The 21,642-nt window shown below is 38.5% G+C and overlaps 1 protein-coding gene across 1 annotated transcript in view; it reads left to right on the forward strand.

The window, feature by feature from the left end:
• MED14 (mediator complex subunit 14) overlaps nt 1-21,642 on the forward strand; it is a 74,846-nt gene that overhangs the window by 47,110 nt on the left and 6,094 nt on the right. Inside the window, exons 17-26 of the mRNA XM_036270456.1 lie at nt 3,374-3,534; nt 3,624-3,770; nt 4,915-5,006; nt 5,928-6,080; nt 6,354-6,623; nt 12,339-12,479; nt 14,039-14,150; nt 16,811-16,942; nt 18,767-18,949; nt 19,887-20,122. Of these exons, the coding sequence (XP_036126349.1) occupies nt 3,374-3,534; nt 3,624-3,770; nt 4,915-5,006; nt 5,928-6,080; nt 6,354-6,623; nt 12,339-12,479; nt 14,039-14,150; nt 16,811-16,942; nt 18,767-18,949; nt 19,887-20,122 (1,627 nt within the window). The remainder of the gene's footprint in view (nt 1-3,373; nt 3,535-3,623; nt 3,771-4,914; nt 5,007-5,927; nt 6,081-6,353; nt 6,624-12,338; nt 12,480-14,038; nt 14,151-16,810; nt 16,943-18,766; nt 18,950-19,886; nt 20,123-21,642) is intronic.

Below are 21,642 nucleotides of genomic sequence, written 5' to 3' on the forward strand. Positions count from 1 at the left end.
AGTGGCTCAGTTGGTTGAGCATCGTCCTGTGCACCGAAAGGCTGCTGGTTTGATTCCTGGTTGGGGCACATACCTGGGTTGCGAGTTCAATCCCTGTTCTGGGTGCTTAAGGAAGGCAGCCAATCAATGTTTCTCTCTTACATTGATGTTTCTATCTCTCTCTCTCCTTTCCTTTCTCCCTCTCTTCCCACCCCCTCCCTGTGTCTAAGCATGTCCTTGCATATATATGCAATGTATGTGATTCCTATAATAACTACCCCAAATAAAATCTTTCTTTTAGTGATAAAATGTGTGTAGTATGAAGAATTAACTTTTGAAAAACTTAAAAAAGCTATACATTTAAGAGGAGCTGTGATGAATTTTTAATTGAGAAAATTTCAGTACTAAGTTAATTTTATGTTTATGAAACCTGTATAGAGTTCTTACTTTCTACAAAGTTTATTTTTTACCATGTGCAATTTCTGCCTCTTTTTTTGCTCTCTTAAGTTGTTTATTCTAGATCAGTGGTTTTCAACCCCAGGGTAGTTTTGCTCTATAGGAGACATTTGGCACTGTTTGGAGATATTTTGAGTTATTATTAACTGAGAAGAGAGGGTAGAGGTGCTCCTAGCATCTGGTAGGTAGAGACCAGGGCTGCATTGGACAGCCCTCCACAACAGAGTTCTACAGCCCAAAATGTCAATATTGTCAAGGTTGAAAATCCCTGTTCTAGGTATTACATTCTGAATAAGAGGCCTGAACCAAGAGTCCATGTTTTTAGTTATATTTGTTGTTTTTTGCCTTAGTTATTGATAATCATACCTAGTCTAGAATTAATCCACCTTCCCTATAAATTAAAGGATAATGTATAGTTAAACAATATATTATCTCATTATTTCATCCATTATTGAAAAAAACAGCTAACTATATTACCTCTTAATGTTTTATGACAAATAAGATAGTCATAAAGCTGCAGGAAGATGGATAGGTAGGTGTTGTAAGATACCAAAATTAATACAGTCCTCTTGTGTATGTGATATATGTAAGTGATAATATGTATGCTAAATGAATTATTCCATGTAAAGCTCATCACAAGAAGTGATATCTCTACAGAGGAGGAGGAGAATGGGGGTGATAATGAACCTGGAATTTTGTCTTGGCACACAGTGATCAAGACTTGGTTTACTGCAAGGGGAAATTAACGTGTATGAATACCTGCTGTATCAGCCACCATAACCACTTAATATATATTTTGGCATGCTTTAAAATCACTGACCATGAGATAGTTATTTATATCTCCATTTTGTAGATGGGAAACTGAAATCCCAGAGGGTTTAAATGTGGCTGAGTCAGAATTAAAATGCAGGTCCCTGACTCCAACGCCCTTGTTTTTTCCACCGTATAATCCTGCAGCTTTACAAGTTTTTTCCCCCCTTAGTTTTTTCTTGAGGATGTTCTAAATAGATTTTGTAGAAAGCCAGTATCCTTTATTTTCATTCTAAAGAATTGTGGTCTTTTTTTTTTTTTTTTTTTTTAATTCTTATAAGAATTTGTTTCAAGCAAACTGATGACAATTACTGAGAAGCAAGATCGCAAATATTCCTGAAGAGTGATTTTATAGTTTCTTTTATGCATTTAAAATTAAAGAGGGAACATAAGCAAAATTACAGGAAAGTTGGAGAAAGCAAGGTAGGGATTAGATTACAGGATAGTTAATGAGATTATGTGCTCTCTTTAGGGTGGTTTCACTTATTTCAAAAGTGTGTTAACCTAGATGCAGGAAACAATGAACAGGGCTTGCTTAAGGCAAAGATAAACTTTTTACTAAAAATGTTATATGCCTGGGGCATGGCTAACCACCACGACCTGTTCAGTTTGTAATTTATGATCAGATCACCCTTTGAGGTTTACTTTCTGTAGAAATTCTTTTTTTCCCCCACAATTCCCTCTCTTGGTCATAAATTAATCCAATGGATACACTGATGACCAACCTTTTGGTTGAATAGTGTGGTTAGTCTTACAGCGGTAGGAAGGCTCATTTCTAGGAACTCTCAGTATTGACATCATCTTGTTGAAATGGTGTGTACCATTGTGGATAGAACAATACCATAAGCATGGGATATGAGTTGAGGCCAGATTTTCCCCAAAAGGAAAGGGCAGGTAAATAAAAGGCAGTCAGGTCTTATGGCCTTCACTGTTAAAAAAACAAACAAACAAACAAACAAACAAAAAACACTCTAAATCATTTCTATTCTGTGAGCTATCATGATCCAAGTTTTGCCTTCTGTTGTACTTTTCTGTATTTTGCATCTAGTTATCATTTATAAAAGCCATAAAAAGAGTATTAACAATTATCTTATGCGTTTTCAGTAATCATTATATAGAAAAATATTTTATAATCACAGACTATATAGAAAAACTCAAAGAACAAGTATAACAATTATTATAATTAATAATATAAGCAGACAGGTAAAGACAATCAAACATCAATCTGTAGGTATACAGGCCTTGCCAATGTCTTGGGATAGTGTAACCATGCAGAAACTTCATTTCTCTAACATGACCCTTCCTCCTTTCTGTCTTCTTGATTCAAACTGGCCTTGTCCAGTCTAATGGCACCAAGACTCAGCTTGCCTACTTTCTTCTCCTTTCACCTTTGAAGCCCTTAGGACATTAGGTTCTGGTCAGTGTCAAACTGTCTTGGAATAAAGCCTATATCTTTTGACCTCAGTTGTATTTCAGCTCCAGGCTCATGAAAGCAGAACAACTCTACCAACCCCACCCTCATGAAACTAGACAAAATGGTACCATGGCTGACATCAAGACCTGATAAAATAATCAAATGCTCCCTATGTGGTCTTTTTTTTTTAAATCCTCACCTGAGGATATTTTTCTATTTATCTGCCAATAGGGAGGGAGGGAGAGAAAGGGGGGGGGGAGAGAGAAGCATTTATGTGAGAGTTATACATCAACTGGCTGCCTCCTACATGACCCTGACCAGGGCCCGGGATGAATCACAACCTAGGTATGTACCCTTGACTGGAATCGAACCCATGACTCTTTGGTCCTTGGGTTGATGCTCTACCGCTGAGCCAAACCGGCCAAGGCCCTATGTGGTCTTTTTTAATAACAAGATTATAACAAGGTTAAGGATGAAAACAAACAACACTTTGTTAAAGTGAGAGTCCTAGCCTATGTTGAAGTAAATGGAAATGAATTAAGTTCTGTTAATTGCCATAAATTGCTATGAATTGCTTCCTTCTTTTACAAAAGGTGCCTAGTAGGGCAGTTTATACTGAAGCTCTAATGTAAATACCCTTTTGGTCATTATGAATATTGTGTTTTTGTCTTTCTGTGATGTGAAGTACACTTCATATGCTGTCTTTCTCACCAGAATTCCTCCCTGTAAGGGAGTAAATGAGGAAACCCAGAAGGCTCTGGACCGCTCTCTCCTCGATTGCACTTTTCGATTGCAAGGTAGAAATAACCGCACGTGGGTGGCAGAGTTAGTGTTTGCAAATTGTCCACTTAATGGCACTTCTACCAGGGAACAAGGTGAGATGCTTCACACACTTTGTCTTTGTATATTTCTGGATTTCTTTTTTCATATTGATTGCTATTAATCTTTTCTTTTAATCCCGTAGGACCATCCCGGCATGTGTATCTGACATATGAAAACTTATTGTCTGAACCCGTTGGTGGTAGAAAAGTGGTTGAGATGTTCCTTAATGACTGGAATAGCATTGCACGATTATATGAGTGTGTGTTGGAATTTGCACGTTCTCTACCAGGTACATGTGATACTCTTCCTTTTGGGGAAAAAAGCACCCCCCCACCCTTTTTTTTCTTAAATCCTTACTTGAGGATATTTTTTTATTTATCATCAGAGAGTGGGAAGGAGGGAGAGAGAGGGATAAGCATCGATGTGAGAGAGAGACATCGACTGGTTGCCTCCTGAATGACTGGACCAGGGCTGGGGACGAACCACAACTGGGGTACCTGCCCTTGACTGGAATCGAACCCACGACTCATTGGTCCATGGGCCGATGCTCTAACCACTAAGCCAAACCAGCCAGACCCCCTCTTTTTTTTACTGAAGAAGTAAAACATGCACATTGTAAAAAAAAATTTTTTTAAGTATAGCTAATGAAAAGTAAGGTTCCCTTTTAACTTAGGTTTCAGTCTTCTTCCTCCAGAGATGACCACTATTAAGTTTCTTATGTATCCAGAAATTGTTACACATAGGTATACCATGTTATAATAATAGTTCATACTTACAGAGCATTTACAATGTAATAAACAGTTCGCTTGTCGTAACTCATTTACTCCTTATAATCACCCTGTGAGGTGCGTAATTTATGCTTCATTTTACAAATGAAAAGAAAAAAAAAGAACAAGTCACAGAGACTTAAAAAACTTGTTGATGGTCACACAGCTAGTAAATGGCATAGCTGGAATTGAAACCTTTTACCACTATGCTACATTGTTTCAATATATCTCCATTCCTGTCCAGGCTTCTATTTGTAGAAATGGAAGCCTACTTTCTATTTATACTGTTGCTTGCTTGCTTTTTATATTTTTTTCTTTATTGATTTTTTTTTTTTTTTTTTTTTTTGAGAGGAAGTGAGAGAAAGAAACATCGATTAGAGAAAACATCGATTGGCCGCCTCCTGCATGCCCCACTCTGGGGATCGGGCCAGCAATCTGAGCATGTGCCCTGACTGGGACTCGAACTGGCAACCTCATGGTGCATGGGTCCATGCTCAGTTACTGAGCCACACCAGCTGGGCTCTTTTTTTCCCCCCACTAAATTACACATATAGAGACCTTTTGATCTAAGCATATAATATTACCAAAATGCCCTCATTTTCATATATATATTTTTAAATTTTGCATGTGTAATCTTAATCTCCTTTTTATTTCATTTCTATTTAGACATACCTGCTCATCTAAATATTTTCTCAGAAGTTCGTGTTTATAATTACCGAAAACTTATCTTGTGTTACGGAACCACCAAGGGAAGCTCAGTAAGTGTATGAATTAATTAAAACTGAAGTTCCTCTCATAAATCTTGTAAAAATCAAGAATTCAAAAATTATGAAAACTGCCTTGAAATAATTAAGGGCTCCAGTAAAAATTAGGAATAAAATGGTAAATTTTAAATACTTGTTGATATAAATATAGTGTACTATGGTGTTTAACTCTTTAAAATTGAAAACAAAAATTATACCCTTTTTGATGGGTATATAAACTTGAGCTTTTGACAAGATAATGTGCTTTTGGTGTTTGCATTTTTTTCTTAATTGATTGCGAATCTGCTTAGCAATATGTGATTACTATGATAAAGTTTACTCATGCGGGTTTTGAACAATATGGTATTGTCTATGTTTTTGATCACGTGATAATGGACATTGCTTAGTCCTATCTTACTTTTGAAGGTATTCCCCATAATTTATAGTTTTTGGGGTGTTTTTTTCCCCTACCTCATATGTAAAGCCCTAGAAATTTAGTATGAAAATGCAGCCAGCTGGCTTCTTTCTGGACTCTCCACATCAAGTAATGTCAGAAATTACTTCAGTATTTAAAAATCTATTAATGAAGGCATCTGTGTTGGGGGTGGCTTCCTTTCCTTTTATGACTCTACACCTAGAAGGTGACTCCTTTGCAGTTTAAGAGAAAAGTGAAAATTAGAAACACCAATGATGATTTTTAAATAAAGTTTAATCGAAATGTTTTCTTTAGCGCCTTCTCTTTCTGTTTTATTTAGAAGTGGGCTAACACACATGCTCAGCAAAAGCACTGGTCCATAGTAATAGTCTTATGAGTTGCTTTCAAAAAAGATCTAATTTAGATCTTTGGAATTTTGCCTTACTGTTTAAACTTTTTTTTCCAAATACTTGAATCTTTTACTTTCACAGTTTCTGAAACATGTATTCTCTTTGATTTAGATTAGTATCCAATGGAATTCCATACATCAGAAATTTCACATTTCTTTGGGAACTGTTGGTCCAAACTCAGGTTGCAGTAACTGTCACAATACCATTCTCCATCAGCTTCAAGAAATGTTCAATAAAACACCAAATGTGGTTCAGTTATTACAGGTAATTAAGTTTATTTTGTTTTTAAAAATAAGATTTATTGTTAGTGATGACGGTGGATGCTTTTATCTTTTATAACTTGCACTTTTCTTGGAGAATTTTTTTTTTATTCAAAGTGGACAGAGTGATCTAGTTTGCATTCTCTTCAAGGGAAAGTTTTATGGGATGTGTCAGACAGAAGGACATTGTCTCATTTGTGATGGTTACACATTGAAAATTCTGAGGTTTTAGCATTGTACAGAAATTGGCTGCTCTCACTGTGTTTATTCCTTGTAGGTACTGTTTGATACTCAGGCTCCATTAAATGCCATCAACAAACTGCCCACTGTGCCGATGTTAGGCTTGACCCAGAGAACCAACACTGCCTACCAGTGCTTCTCCATTCTGCCACAGTCGTCCACCCACATCAGACTGGCCTTCAGGAACATGTATTGCATTGATATATACTGCCGGAGTCGAGGCGTTGTGGCAATCCGGGATGGTGCCTATAGTCTTTTTGATAATAGCAAGTTAGTTGAAGGATTTTATCCTGCACCAGGGCTAAAGGTAATAGACTTTAGTGTTATAGCATGAATAAACATAAATATGATCTCTCAAACAATTCCTTTGAGGGGGAAATAATGAGGAAAAGCAACCAATTCCTGTTTAAATTTAATAAGTAGCCATGTTAATGCATTATCGCTGCCACTTTACTCTGAAGGAGCTAATGTACCTATGTATGAGATGATAAAATGTCTTTTCCTTTATTTCCTCACTCTGTGATAAGCAAGGTAGAAGATGCTGAAGAGAGTCCTATTTGCTATTTGGAACTTTAAAAATAGTCTTTATCATTGATTATCAAATAGGTTTGATTCATCAATGGAACTAGGATGCTTTTTAAAATGTTCAGTCATGGGCTCCAATTCCTGGAGATTCTGGTATAATAGCTCAATTGCAAATAGTTCCAAGTGACTTGTTTTGAAAATTAGTCCTCTGCAATCCTCTCTTGCCATTTTCTTGCTGTGTTTTCAACTCTTACATAGCTGATTCTCTTGGTATTTATCTTATCTCTAAATAGATGCTTACATTGCTATTTGTTGACTTCTTAGTTGAGGGCATTATCTGATTCTCACAGTGAAAAATGAGAATTTAATTCTTTTTTCATACTTTGTTACATGCCCCTTCCTCATTCCAGGGCACTGCTTGCAGTACACAAACACCTTCTTTCTTTCCTCCTATCCTTACAGTATGGATAGATAGCAATTTTAATTGGATACTTTTTCACCATTCAAATTATTATGGATGTGTAAACATTATTCTACCAAGCTTACTATGATTTCTCTTCCCTCAGTACGTTAACCTATCAGATATTTTAGCAGTTTCATCTTGAAGAAATCTCTTCCACAGTCCTCTGACTTCTAATCCTGCATGGTAGTGCTCCAGACCTTTTGCACAATTTCGATTTAGGAATCTGCAGAAGGATCGTGAAGGGAGAGATTTCTTCACTTCTCTCTTATGTTGCATGTCCTATGGCTTGGACCCCATGTCTGTTTTTGTTTGTTTGTTTATTCCACTGTTTTGGTCAAATACTTCCTAGTAGCTTCTGGAAGAAGATACATATGAGGTCAGTTTGAGACTTTGTATGTGCGAAAGTGTCTTTCGTTTACCCTCATCTAATTGAGAGAGTGGTGCCCTGGCCAATGTGGCTCTGTTGGGCATCATCCCTTGTACTGAAAGGTTGTTGGTTCGATTTCTGGTCAGGGTCCATGCTCAGGTTACAGGCTCAGTCCCAGGTAGGGGGCGTACAGGAGACAGCCGATCAATGTTTCCCTCTTACATCCATGTCTCGACCCCCATAAAAATCAATTTAAAAATCTTTAAAAAAATAATTGAGAGAGTGGCTATGTATAGTGCAGTAATATTGAAGTCATTGTTCCATTGTCTTGTAGTTTCCATTGTGACCGATGAGAAGTTTAATCCTGTTCAGATTCTTGAACATCATGTGCCTAAGTGGGCTCTTACAGTCTGGAAACTTAAGTCTTTTTGTTCTGGGGAAATTCCTTGCATTGTTTCTTGATTGTTTCTTTGTTAGCTCTTTCTGGTACCCCTACTATTCTGATGTTGGACATCCTGGACTTATTCTTTAATTTTATCTTTTCTGTTTTTTATCTCTCTGTTTCTAGGAAATTTTCTCATTTTTTTTCCCCTTTCTATTTCTTTCTGCCAAGATGTTTTTTAGGTTTTTTTTTTTTTTTTTTGCCATCTTTTAAAATTTTCCCAAGCCCTGGCCAGTTAGAGCGTCAGCCTTGTGGACCAAAGGGTCACGGGTTCAATTCCCAGTCAAGGTCATGTGCCTGGGTTACAGGTTCAATCCCTAGCCCTGGTTGGGATCATGCAGAAGGCAACCGATTGATGTGTCTCACTCATGTTAATCTCTCTTTCTCTCTCTCTGCCCTCCTCCCTCTCTCCCTTCCACTCTAAAAAAAAAAAAAAAAAAAAAAAAAAAAAAAGTCAATGGAAAAATATCCTCAAATGAGGATTAACAAAAAAAATATTTTTTTGCCCAGCCGGTGTGGCTCACTGGTTGAGTGTTGACATATGCACCAAGAGGTTGCCGGATTGATTCCCAGTCAGGGCACATGCCCAGGTTTCTGGCTGATCCCCAGTGTGGGGCCTGCAGGAGGCGGCCAATTGATGTTTTCTCTCATTGATGTTTCTCTCTCCCTCTCCCTCTCTCTATAAAATCAATAAAAATCTTTTTTAAAAAGGAAAAAATATATTTTTTTCAAAGAGCCTTGGCTGGTGTGGCTCAGTTGATTGAATGTCATCCCATGCACGGAAAGGTTGCTGGTTTGATTCCCAGTCAAGGCACATACCCAGGTTGTGGGTTCAATCCCTGGCTAGAATGCAAACAGGAGGAGACCAATTAATGTTTTTCTCCCTCTCTCCCCCTTTCTCCCCCCCTCCCTTCTTATCTAAAAAAAATCAATTAAAAAAAGATACCTAACATATTTTTCCAGGAGTGCTTTTTTGTTTCTAAATGTTCATTTTGTGACATCCTGTTCCATATAGCTAAATAATCTTTTACCCCTTTTCTTCTTACAAAAATCTCCAATTCATCCACCATGCTTTTTTTGTTTTGATCTTTTTTATACTAGTGTTTTTCTTCAAATATTAAGTGACTATTAACTCTGTTCTTTTTTTTTTTATTCTCACCTGAGGACATTTTTTAAATTTTTGTTCAGATAGAGTGGGAGGGGTAGAGAGGAACAGAGAGAGAGAGAGAGAGAAACATTGACGTGAAAGGGACACATCAAGTGGTTGCCACCTGCACGACCCAACCAGGGCCAGGACAAACTGCAACCAAGGTACATGCCGTTAGCGGGAACCAAACCTGGGTCTCTCTGGACCTCAGGCCGATGCACTAACCACTGAACAAAACCGGCCAGGGCAATTCTGCTCTTATTTAAAGGGAGATTTGTTGACTTTTCACTGCAGGATGATCTCCTTGGGGCAGTTCTTTGATTAATTCCCAGTGTTAAGTCTTTTTGTTGGGCTCGTGTGAATCCAAAAGAAGTGTTTCCAAGTCTCTGCATAGATAGTGTACATCTGGCTTCCAATTTTTGGCGAGTCAAATGAGAGAAGGAAACTAGTATTCTCAGCATTCAGTTTATAAATGTTAAATTTCTATTTTTAATATGCTACCCTTTCTCTCAATTATTCTAGAGTCTCCCAAGTCAGAGACCCTCTGCCAAGGTGGTAGAGGTCAATCTAACTCAGTGGAAGTGACAGAGGCTCTGGGAGGGTTTCAGCCCCTTTTTTTGTTTGTTTTTTTTAATCCTCACCCGAGGACATTTTTTTTTTTTCATTCATCTTCAGATAGAATGTGAGGGAGTTGGGGGAAAGAGAGAGAGAGAGAAACATCGATGTGAGAAAGACATATCGACTGGTCGCCACCCACACAACCCCAACCGGGGCCAGGGACAAACTGCAACCGAGGTATGTTCCCTTAGCAGGAACTGAACCCAGGAGACTCTGGTCCGCAGGCTGACGCTCTAACCACTGAGCCAAACCAGCCAGGGCTGTTTTTAATTCAGGTATAATTGACATACAGCATTCGTTTCAGGTATACAACACGATTTGTTATTTGTATGTACTGCTAAATGATCACAAGTCCATGTACTATCTGTCACCATACAAAGTTACAAATTACTTTTTCTTGTGATAACTCCCAAGAGCTACTCTCTTAGCAATTTTCAGATATGCAACAGTATTACTAACTAGTAACCATCTGCATTGGTTATTTATTTTATAACTGGACATTTGTGCCTCCTGATCTCCTTCACCCATTTTCGCACACCCACTAACCCCCTGTCCCCTTTGGCTATCACCAGTCTGTTCTCTGTATCTATGAATTTTGTTTTATTTTTTAGATTCCACATATAAGTGAGATCATATAGTATTTGTCTTTCTCTGTCTGACTTATTTCACTTAGCGAAATATTCTCAAAGTCCATGCATGTTGTCACAAATGGTAAGATTTTATTTTTTATGACTGAGCAGTATTCCATTGTGTATATATATCACATCTTTATCCAATCATGTATCAGTGGACACTTAGGTTGTTTTCATATCTTGGCTATTGTAAATAATGCTGCAGTGAACATAGGAGTATATACATCTTTTTGAATTAGTGTTTTTGTTTTCTTCAGATAAAAATACCCAGAAGTGGTATTGCTGGGTCATATGGTAGTTCTATTTTTAATTTGTTTTAATATGTTTTTGATTTTTTTTTTTTTTTTTTAGAGAGAGAGAGAGGGGAAGGGAGAGAGAGATAGAAACATCGATGTGAGACAGAAATGTCAATCGGCTGCCTCCTGCACTCCCCGCTCCCTACTGGGGATCAAGCCCAAAACTCAGGCACGTGCCCTCACCAGGAATCAAACTGGACCTCCCAGTCTGTGGGACAATGCCCAGTCCACTGAGCCACACCGGCCAGGCCTCTTTTTTAATTTTTCGAGGAACTTCCATGCTGTTTTCCAAAGTGGCTGCACCAGTTTACATTCCATCAACAGTGCATGAGGGCTCCCTTTTCTCCACATCCTAACCAACTCTTGTTATTTCTTATCTTTTTGATAATAGCCATTCTAACAGATCTGAGGTGATATCTCATTGTGGTTTTGATTTGCATTTCCCTAATGATTAATGATGTTAAACATCTTCATGTGCTTTGTTGGCCATTTGTGTATCTCTTGGTTTTAGTGTCTCTTAAAGAGACTTTCACCCAGTCTTCTGTATTTTTTGTTGTTATTCTACCTTCATCCCTATTTCCAGAGGTATCTGTTGCTGCCAGTTCCTATGTGTCTTGGGGATCTAGACAGAAATAGCTTTGCTTCTTGGCTTCCCCCACTGCTTGCTTAGGATACAACTTCTTCACATTGGGTAGTTCAGTTACCACTCAGCCATCTGCTCTGCAGCCTCCAGAATTTATTGCTATTTTTTTCTTTTTCCATTCTTTTTTACTTTGTGACATACTGCTTTAAGAACTTTTTATAAGCGTTTCAGGTTGGATATTGGGAGAAGATGAAGTGTGTGTAGTGAATTCGTCATCTTTTATTAAAAATTAGACTGTTCTTTTAAAAGCTTTCAAGTGATTCTGATGAACTTATGATCTGTGTTTTTGAAGATTAGGAAGATGAAGAGTATTCAAAGAAAGAAAACCTGTGCTTGACAAAAATTCTGGTAGCCTTACTTAATTTTTGATGACATATCTTATAAACAAGACTGTCCCATTCTTGATGATTCAAGATTAAGTCATATTAGATATAAAAGGAAAAGATGGCTTAGTTTCTTTATTCAGGATTGAACCTATACCCCAAGTATGTGCCCTTGACCGCGAATTGAACCCAAGACCCTTTGGTCTGAGGGCCGATGTTCTAACTGCTGAGCCTAACTGGCCAGGACCAAGGTGTAATTCTGTATTCAGCATTTTGCTTGCACAGTACTTCTTAGTTGATATGATGTTTTTTTTTTAAACTTAAATGTTGATGTTTGTTGTGGTGGTAAACTGTTTTCCTCAATTTCCTCCCTTCAAAATGATCAATATCTCTTTCAGGTTGTCCTAGTGATAGTGATCATGTGTTAAACTTGTATTTCACAGCTAGACATACTATGTTAAAATATTATAAATAACTTAAATGTTTGTTAAAATATTATAAATAATTTAAAATGCCATACTAAAGTTAGGTATAATAATCTAAATTTTACCTGTTTATATCCATAGACATTCCTGAATATGTTTGTTGACAGCAATCAGGATGCTCGGAGAAGGTCTGTAAATGAGGACGATAATCCCCCTTCTCCCATAGGAGGAGATATGATGGATTCTCTGATCTCACAACTCCAGCCACCACCCCAGCAACAGGTAATGTGTAGCTGAATTTCCAAATGGCATCACATTTGTTTAACTTAACAGGTTGTACAGGTGTCTGGGCTTCTTTTTTGAAAGGCAAGGAGATCCTTGGTGGGTCCAAGCTGCCAGGAAATCTGTATGAAAAAATAGTGATAGAGGGTGATGAGGAAGAGACTTGCAGTGATGGGAAGTGAATACTACCAGAAATAGCACTAACCTCAGACTCATGCATTTAAAGTGATGTCAGGTGCCCTGGCCGGTTTGGCTCAGCGGTTGGAGCACTGGGACACGTACCAAAATGAAAATAAATTTTAAAAAATGTGAAGTTAAAAAAATAAATAAAAAATAAAGTGATGTCAGGTGATCACCCATGTAATCACAAAATAGGATGTCCAAATGGCTAGTGAGCACAGAAAAGGTGTTCAACGACATTTGGCATCACAGAAATACAAATTAAAAGCACAGTGAGATAATATGCCATAGTCACAAAGGTGGCATTAAGAAAAAAATTGATAATACTTGCCAACATTTGGTATTAGGAGCAACTGTAACTCTCATTTATTCCTGGGGGGTGTGTGAAATGCTGCGGCTACTTTGCACTGAGGTTTAGCAGTATTCCAGGGGGCCAAAGCTAAAAATGTCATTTAATGATTCTACTCTTAGGTATATATGCAACAGAAATGCATCAAAAAGCACAAGAATGTTCATAGCAACATTATTTGTCCAAAACATTGTAAACAACCCAAATATTCAGCAACAGTAGAATGAGTGAATAAATTGGGGTGTATTTATACAATGGAATACTTGACAGAAATGAGAAAGCAAACTATTGCTACATGCATCATGATGAATTTCGCTGACATAAGTTGAACAAAAGAAGCCAAATACCATGTATGTAATGAGTACATTCAGTATTTATATGAAATGCAAAGCCAGGCAAAAACCAAACTTGAGTGACAGAAGTCAGAATAGTGCTTACCTTTGGAGAGGTGATGAAGGCTTAAGGTGTATAAGGGAAGCTTCTGGGGTTCTGCTAATGTTCTTCAATATCTCGATCTGTGTGGCAGTTACATTTGTAAAAATTCACCCGACTGTACATTTAAGATCTGTTCACTTTACTATATGTGATTCATACCTCAATTTAAAAAAATATAGTAGGAAGGATTTACATTGTCCTAGGGTTTTCATTACTGGAGATGACGGTAAAGGTAAGAAGAGGTCAGGTTGAACTACCATGTTTCACTGACTTCAAAACTCCACCAAATGAAAGATGCACTATTTTTTATGTACTGCCAGAAATAACACTGCCAGTTAAACTACGACAGATAAAATGAGCAAAAAACATCTTGAGGAACATAAGCAGTGGTATTGCAAGGTCAAGAATGAGGATGTTGCTATTTTTAAAACATCTGAAAGTCAGGGAGTTTTTTAAAGCCTGTGTTATTGATGTGTATTTTGCACATTTTCATGACATGTGTAAATATTAACACTGGAGCTATCTATTGGGAAAGCCATATACATAACTGTATGCGGTTGGCCGTTTTACAAACATTTAAATTTCTTCTTTTCAGCCATTTCCAAAGCAGCCAGGATCGTCAGGCACTTATCCTCTTACTTCACCTCCTACATCTTACCATAGCACAGTTAGCCCATCTCCCTCTATGATGCACACACAGTCTCCAGGTAAGATATTATTTTCTTGTCATGTTTACCTTTAAATCTCAAATACACACACATGTGCACACACATGGAAGCACTGCACATGTAGCTTTAGACTTCAGAGAGAATTCCCTTTCCAGTCTGTAGCTAGATATTTGCCATTCATTCATTATGGCAGGGTTGTGAAATCTGTGTTCATGATTCCAGAGGACTTTAAAAGGTTTAAATTAAATGGAGGTGTTGTCACCCAGAGCCAGATTCATGGCACAACTCCAAGAAGTGCTAGTCACATGACCGATGTCAGAAGTCGACAAACTAAAGCCTGTGTGCCAAGTCCTACCCACCACCTGTTTTTGTAAATAGTTTCATTGGAACACAGCCACACCCATTTATGTAGTGTCTGGGGCTACTTTGCCACCACAACAACCAACCCCTTACAGAAAGTTTGCCAAGCCTTGGTATATGTGAATGATGCCCGCCCCTCCAGAGTTGGGCAGTGCACAGCCTGCTTGTCCAAACAAAATGGCTCTGTTGGCAACCCCATGGAGTCTGCTGTAAAATTGCTTGATAATAGCAAAATTTTACTTTTAACCAAATAATTCATTGGTATCACTTAAGCACTTGCTCTGTGCCAAATGCTGTATGGTGCTGAGGAATTCATCCATGAGCCAGATACGAGCCCTGTTCTCAAGCTTATCATCTAGTAAGGAAGACAGGTGTCAGATTTCTTGGGTAGATGATCCTCCACCTGCTCATCAGAGATGGCTGGACCACAGATGAAGACTTGGAAGTTGCTGTCATGTCATTGAGGATCATTGAAGCCCAAGTGGGTGGGTGAGCTCAGCTCCTGAGGAGCACTGGCAGTCAACAGTGTAGGAGCCCGAGAAGGAGCAGCCAGGGAGCAAGGAGGAAAACAGGAGACATGGGCATAGAACCCAAGGGGAGTATTTTTCTAGGATAGAGTTGAGACTGATTTTGCATAGAAGGTAGGAGAAATTATTTTGAAATAATGGTGGTAGTGTCAAGCCCCATTCTAAGCTCTTACCTGTGTAATCCCCACAGCAAACCTATGGCATAGGTCCTGTTATTATTCCTATTTTATAGAGGAAAACAGGTATGGAGAAGTTAAGTCACTTGTCCAGGTTACGCAGCTAAGTAAGTAAAATAGCACTTAAAGGTTAATAGAGTATATCAACATCTTTGTTGAATATAAAGCATTGCATTAGTATTATAGAACATGGAAATGTGAAATCTCTTACACAAAGGTAGAGGATTTGAAACTTGATAATATTAAGGATAGTTATGGTAATGTAGCAAGTATTTTAATGTTGCATTTATTTATAGGTTTGGTAGTCATAGTTCCTTTTTTGTAAATCTAAGTTAAAACTAGTCCTGTGGCTAAATGCCATCTTGAAGCTCATGTCTTCCGTTTTTTTATATCTCCTATCTAGGCCTCTCCCCTGAACTCAAGTCCTGTATTTTTCAGCCGTCTGTTCAGCATTTCCATTTAGCTGTCTAATCGACATCTGAAACTCACCATGGCCAAAACTAAACTCCTAACCAACTCAGCCCCTCTCCCTGCCCCAAACTGCTCCTCCCAAATGCACCCCATCTCGGTAAATGGCAGCTCCTTCCTTCCTGCTATTTGGACCAAAGCTGTTCAAGTCATGTCGGACTCTTTCTCACACCCACATCCAGTCAGTTACTGAATACTGCCAGCTCTATTTTTAATTTATCCAGAATCTAACCACTTTTCACCATCTCAGCCTGTGCCCTCGCCCACGTCACTGTGTCTCACCTGGATGAGTGCACTTACTGGTTTCCCTGTCCCCGTCCTTGCCCGATAGTCTGTTTTCACACAGCAGCTAGAGTGAGCCTTCTGAACAGAAGTGAGTTCATGACTCCTCTGCTGCAAATTCTTCAGTGGCTTCCCATTTCATTCAGGGTAAAGTCCTTTGAGTGGCCTACAAGTCCCTATGTGATTTAGGGCCACCCCCTACCTCTCTAGCCTCATATCCCCTCACGCCCCCCTTGCTCACGCTGTTTCAGCCACACTGGCCTCTTCCCGGTTATTTATAACTGCTGCTACCTTTGGGTCCTTTGCACTAGCTCTTCTGTTTGCCTGGAATTTCTTATCCCCTGGATATCCTCATGCCTTTTCCTTCACGTTCTTTGTTTCTTAGCTCACGAGATCCTCTCTGGCTGCTTTATATGAAGAAGAGCACCCAGCTCCACCACTGCACAATAGCGCCCCCTTACCTTGCCCTGTTTTCTCCATAGCACGTATCACTACCTGACATATATTTGCTAGTCTTTCACATTCTACTAGAATATAAATTCCATGAGAACAGGAATTTTTGTCTCCTGTTAACTGCTAATTCCCAGTGCCTGCCACACACAATGCTTAGCATGAAGTTGGCGTTCATGCCTAATTGCTGAATGAGTGGATAAAAAGTACACTGGGTATTTAAAAAAAAAAAAGATTACCCAATATAAGAGCTAGAATTTGGGCCCCGTGGAATTGATCTTTCTTTTTCAATATAAAATTGTTCTAGTTTTCCTTTGTGCTACTTATGGGAGCTTTAGTACTTGTTTCTTTAGTCTGTAGAGTCTTAACTTGGGGTCCTTAGACAGGACATAATATGTGTCCTGCAAGATCATCTATAATTATTTTCATTTATTAGGAAATCTGCATGCTGCCAGCTCCCCCAGTGGGGCTTTGAGAGCCCCATCACCAGCATCATTTGTTCCAACTCCTCCCCCATCCTCGCATGGACTCTCAATAGGACCAGGGGCCAGCTTTGCTAGTCCACATGGTGAGTCCGTACATGGAAATTGCTGTAGCATAAGAGTTTGACGTGAAAGTAGTTTTTGCTAAATAAATTATTTTCTCATTGCAAAATCAGCACTTGTTTAGTGGGGAAATAGCAAAAGAAAATAAATTTTTCCTAATTACACCATGCAGAGATCTACCAGTTTTGTCTGCTTTGGACTCTCTCTCCTTTTCCCTCTTCCTGTCACACACCCCTGCTTGCCTACCTGCTTGAGTCTCTTGCTCTCGCTTGCATGCTATACATCTTCTTGTCTCCCGCCTCAAACATCACCCACCCCTCAAAAAAATCGGGACCCTACCCTATGTGTTATTTTGAGACTTGAATTTTCTTTCACTGTTTAACTCAAAATTTATATTTCAGATCGGTTCAAATAGATAAAGAATAGAAGAAGTAGCTAGTGAAATGTTTCCTTTCTGTTTCACGAGCCACCTAGTTCCTCTTCCCAGAGGCATTTAGCTGGTGTCATTAGTTTCTTATTGTCCTTGCATAGGTGTTTTATGCATAAATAAGCAAATCTATGTAAGTGTTCTTTCCCCTTCTCTTTTACACACATGGCAAACAGCATATTGCACATGGTGTTCAGTTCCTTACTGTCTTCACCTAAATATATCATGAATACCGTGCTAAATCAGAACGTAATGAGCTTCTTCAGATTTTACAGCTGTGTAGCATCTGTGAGTGTTTTACTCTTTACTTTTGACATTTGTGGAAACATTTCTGACAGTAAGAACTCTACATCATCATACTAAATGGTTTCATAGTATTCTCTTATTTGGGTATACCATAATTTAACTGCTTTCCTATTATGATATGTTTAGAATGTTTCTCTTTTTTCACAAGTAAAAATGGTGTCATCTTTGCTCACATGATTATCTCCTTAGGTAAGTTCCTGGAAATGGAATTGCTGCCTCAAAGGGTTTGGGAAATTCTAAAGCTTTTGAAACATATTACAGATTGCTCACTTGAAAGCCTGTACCAATTTCCTCTAGTATCATACTAGAATGTCTGTTTTCCCGCATCTTTGCCAACATTGGGGTATTAGGATTTTTTGAAATCTTGGTTATTTTGATAGGTAGAAAATGGCATCTTATTGTTTAATGTATATTTCTTTGATTATTAGTGAAGTTCATTGGTCTCTGGTGTTTCTTATTTTATGTGGGCCAGTTTATATCCTTTTCCTATGTTCTTACCTGTGTGTGTGGTTTTTTTTTTAATCAATTTGTAAGACTTCTAAGTAAGGACCATTTTACTCTCTGATATATGGTAGAAGTATTTTTTCAGTTTGTCATTTGGTTACAAAGGGGTATAAATGTTAAAGGTATCTGCACGGTGAAATTTAAATACCAGGTTGTTCAGGAAGTCGCTGCTTTTGAAACCTGATTCTTTGGTTCATTTCTTAGTCAATGTAGCCTTTACTAAATAAAGAAAATGAAAATTTTCCCTCTCCTCAGCCTCCTTTGTCAGGGTTAATTTAAAAATATAAGATTTCTTTCCTTAACAGAGCTTTGAGACTTTTTTTGCTTAATATTTTCAAACATATAGTAGATTCTTGTATGGCATAGATTGTTACCTATTACACATCTTGAAGCTTTCTCAGTCTTTTTATTTAATTTTTATATCACGTTTAAAAGTACACAAAATATCCACATGTGCCATGGTAAGAAGCATCATGCTTCAATAAAATATCTTACTGAAAGAAAAAAACAAAATTATCATCCTGTAAAGTTGTAAGCATGTAAATGCCGTCAAATACTTTTCAGTTATTAAAATACACGCTTTGAAAACCATTTATGTACTTGTTTACAGGAGCCCTGGACCCCAGTTCTCCATACACTATGGTGTCACCAAGTGGACGAGCAGGGAACTGGCCAGGGTCTCCGCAAGTGTCTGGCCCCTCACCAGCAACGCGGTTACCTGGAATGTCACCAGCCAACCCATCACTACATTCTCCAGTTCCAGATGCTTCTCATTCCCCTCGAGCTGGAACAAGTAAGTGCAATCAACATTTTTATGTTTGCTTTTAGTATAACCAAAAATGATCTATTTTATTCTGTCCTTACATTTGAAGACCATGACCTACTTGTTGAATGCGGATACTTAATAACTTCAACTTTTATCCATTAAGTAAATTGGTGGTAATAATAGTTAATTGTCAAAGTCAGACACAATGTAAGAAAATGTCTCTTCCAGAAGTTTTTTGAGGTGAGACCCAGTGCTTCTGTTGTGACTACTATCTTAGCTGCAATACTGTACCTTAAAAGATACCTGAAGTTATCTGACAAGGTTATGCAAATTAACACACAGGAGAAGAATTGTACAAATGAGTTAGTTAGCTGTTACTACTTTTAGTGTCTTAAAATAGGAATCATATGTTTGCTCATCATTCTGCAGTTTCGCAGTTCGGGCTGAGGCCACCTGGGTGATTCTTCCATGCTCGCTGGGCTCACTCATACATCTGTAGTCAGCTCTTGGGTTGGCTGGGGTGATCTAAGGTGACCCCAGCCGGCACGGCTTCTCTCTGCTCCATGTGGTCTCATACTTGATCATGGGCTTGTCCACCTGGTGGCTAGACAGGGAGCTCCAAGACAGTGAATGAAAGACTAGGCTTGCAGCTGGCACTGCATCACTTCTACCGCGTTCTGTAGGCCACAGCAAGTCACAAAGCCAACCCAGAATCCAGGTAGAGAAATAGACTCCACTCCTTCTTGAAGGGGTCGATGCAGTCTCATTGCAAGGGACCTAGCCATAGGGAAAACTGTGGCCATTTTTGCTAACAGGAAGCTAATATATGATTATTAAACTACATGGAGTAACTAAAACAGTACAGATTGCTATAGAATATCAAAGATTTATACTAAAAGCAAAGCAAGGGACAATGAGATAATATGTATTTATAAATGAAATAACATGTTTTCCTTCCCAAAAGGTTCCCAAACGATGCCAACAAACATGCCCCCGCCTCGTAAACTACCTCAGCGCTCCTGGGCAGCCTCCATACCCACCATCCTCACTCACAGTGCCTTGAACATTTTACTGCTGCCCTCTCCAACTCCAGGCCTCGTGCCTGGCCTGGCAGGTAGTTACCTTTGTTCTCCGCTTGAAAGATTCCTTGGATCAGTCATCATGAGAAGACACCTTCAAAGAATTATTCAACAAGAAACGGTATGGGTACCTAGTGAACTAACTTATGAATGGTGTTGTCAAAGGCAGGTGCTCAGTTGCCCCTCAGAATAGGATCTGAAAGTGATATTCCCTCACCTCCTTTAACCAGCTGTTAAAATCACACTTTGCACTTGGCCCTGGCATTACAAATGGAGTCCACTATTTTCTTTTCCATTCTTAATTAACATATTCCCTCATTTTATAATTTGCCATGCTGTGGCTAACGTGGACCTGGAGATAGGTCTGCTCAATGCCATAGGACACGTGCACCCAGGATCAGGCTTTGCAGAGAATAGCACATGAGTAGCTACTTGTTTTCTAGAATGCTTTTGCAGGTAGGCTGACTTTGAATCTGAGTCTCCATTGAAATAAAAGTATTTATGATCACAAAGATGAAAGTTGCTTTTTAATACATGAGCAATTGAATTGATTTAAAACCCCAACAGAAAAGGACTTCTATCCTGTGGTGATACCCTTAGGCGATAGTTCAAATTGAGAACACCTGTTCTAGAGTCCAGCTGCCTGGATTTATTATAGCCATGCCACCTGCTAGTAAGATCTTGGCCATTTCTTTACCTTTCTGATAATAGTAGGCAATAGTATCTACCTAAGTCATAACAGTTGTGGGAATTTGAGATATTTTCATATAAAGCTTGTAGCATAGTGTCTTGGTATTCAGTACATACTAGTTACTTGTAATTATTATTTTTGATGTACCTATGTATTAATAAGGGTGGTAGTCAGAATGGTGAATGTTGAAAATATCCACTCCATGGATGGTGCCAAGCTATTTTGCAACCTTTATATTCAGATTTGAAAAAAATAAAAGTTTTAACATAAGTTGAATAAACTAGCATTAAAAATGGTAATCATCAGACCTATGATCTAGGCTCACCTCTGCCACTTAAAAGCCCTGTAAGTGTTCAGCTCTTTAAAACTCATTTTGTTCATCTGCATAACAACATATTAGGCTAGAGCAGAGGTCTGTAAACTGTGGGCCTGGAGGCAAGCCCTGCCCACCACCTGTTTTTGTAAATCAAGTTTTGTGGGAACACAGCCATGCCCACTCAGTACATACTGTCTCTGTCTGCTTTCAGCTACAATGGCATCATTGAGTGGTTGTAACAGAGACTATATAGCCTAAAATATTTACTGACTCCTGGGCTAGCAAAAGATCCCAATCCAGATCTATTTCTTTTTTCCCTAATTTGCCAGTTTTTAAAAACTTGTTATTGTGGAAAATTTTAAGCATATACAAAAGTGGACAGAATTGGATAATGAATCTCTCTTTTCTCATCACCCACCTTCAGTGAACTCATACCAGTATTGTTTCATTTATAGTTCCCCCTATATTGTTTGACAGCAAATTCCAGACATCATTTCATCCATAAATACATTTTTTTTTTTACCATCAAATATGGTTGGTGTCCAGATTTCCCAGGTTATCACCATTTTTACAGTGTGCATCAGAACCCAAACTAGTTTTTAAATCCCTTTCAAACTATAGATTCCCCCTCCAT

The sequence above is a fragment of the Molossus molossus genome, unplaced genomic scaffold, assembly GCF_014108415.1.
Source record: "Molossus molossus isolate mMolMol1 unplaced genomic scaffold, mMolMol1.p scaffold_m16_p_2, whole genome shotgun sequence".
NCBI lineage: Eukaryota > Metazoa > Chordata > Mammalia > Chiroptera > Molossidae > Molossus > Molossus molossus.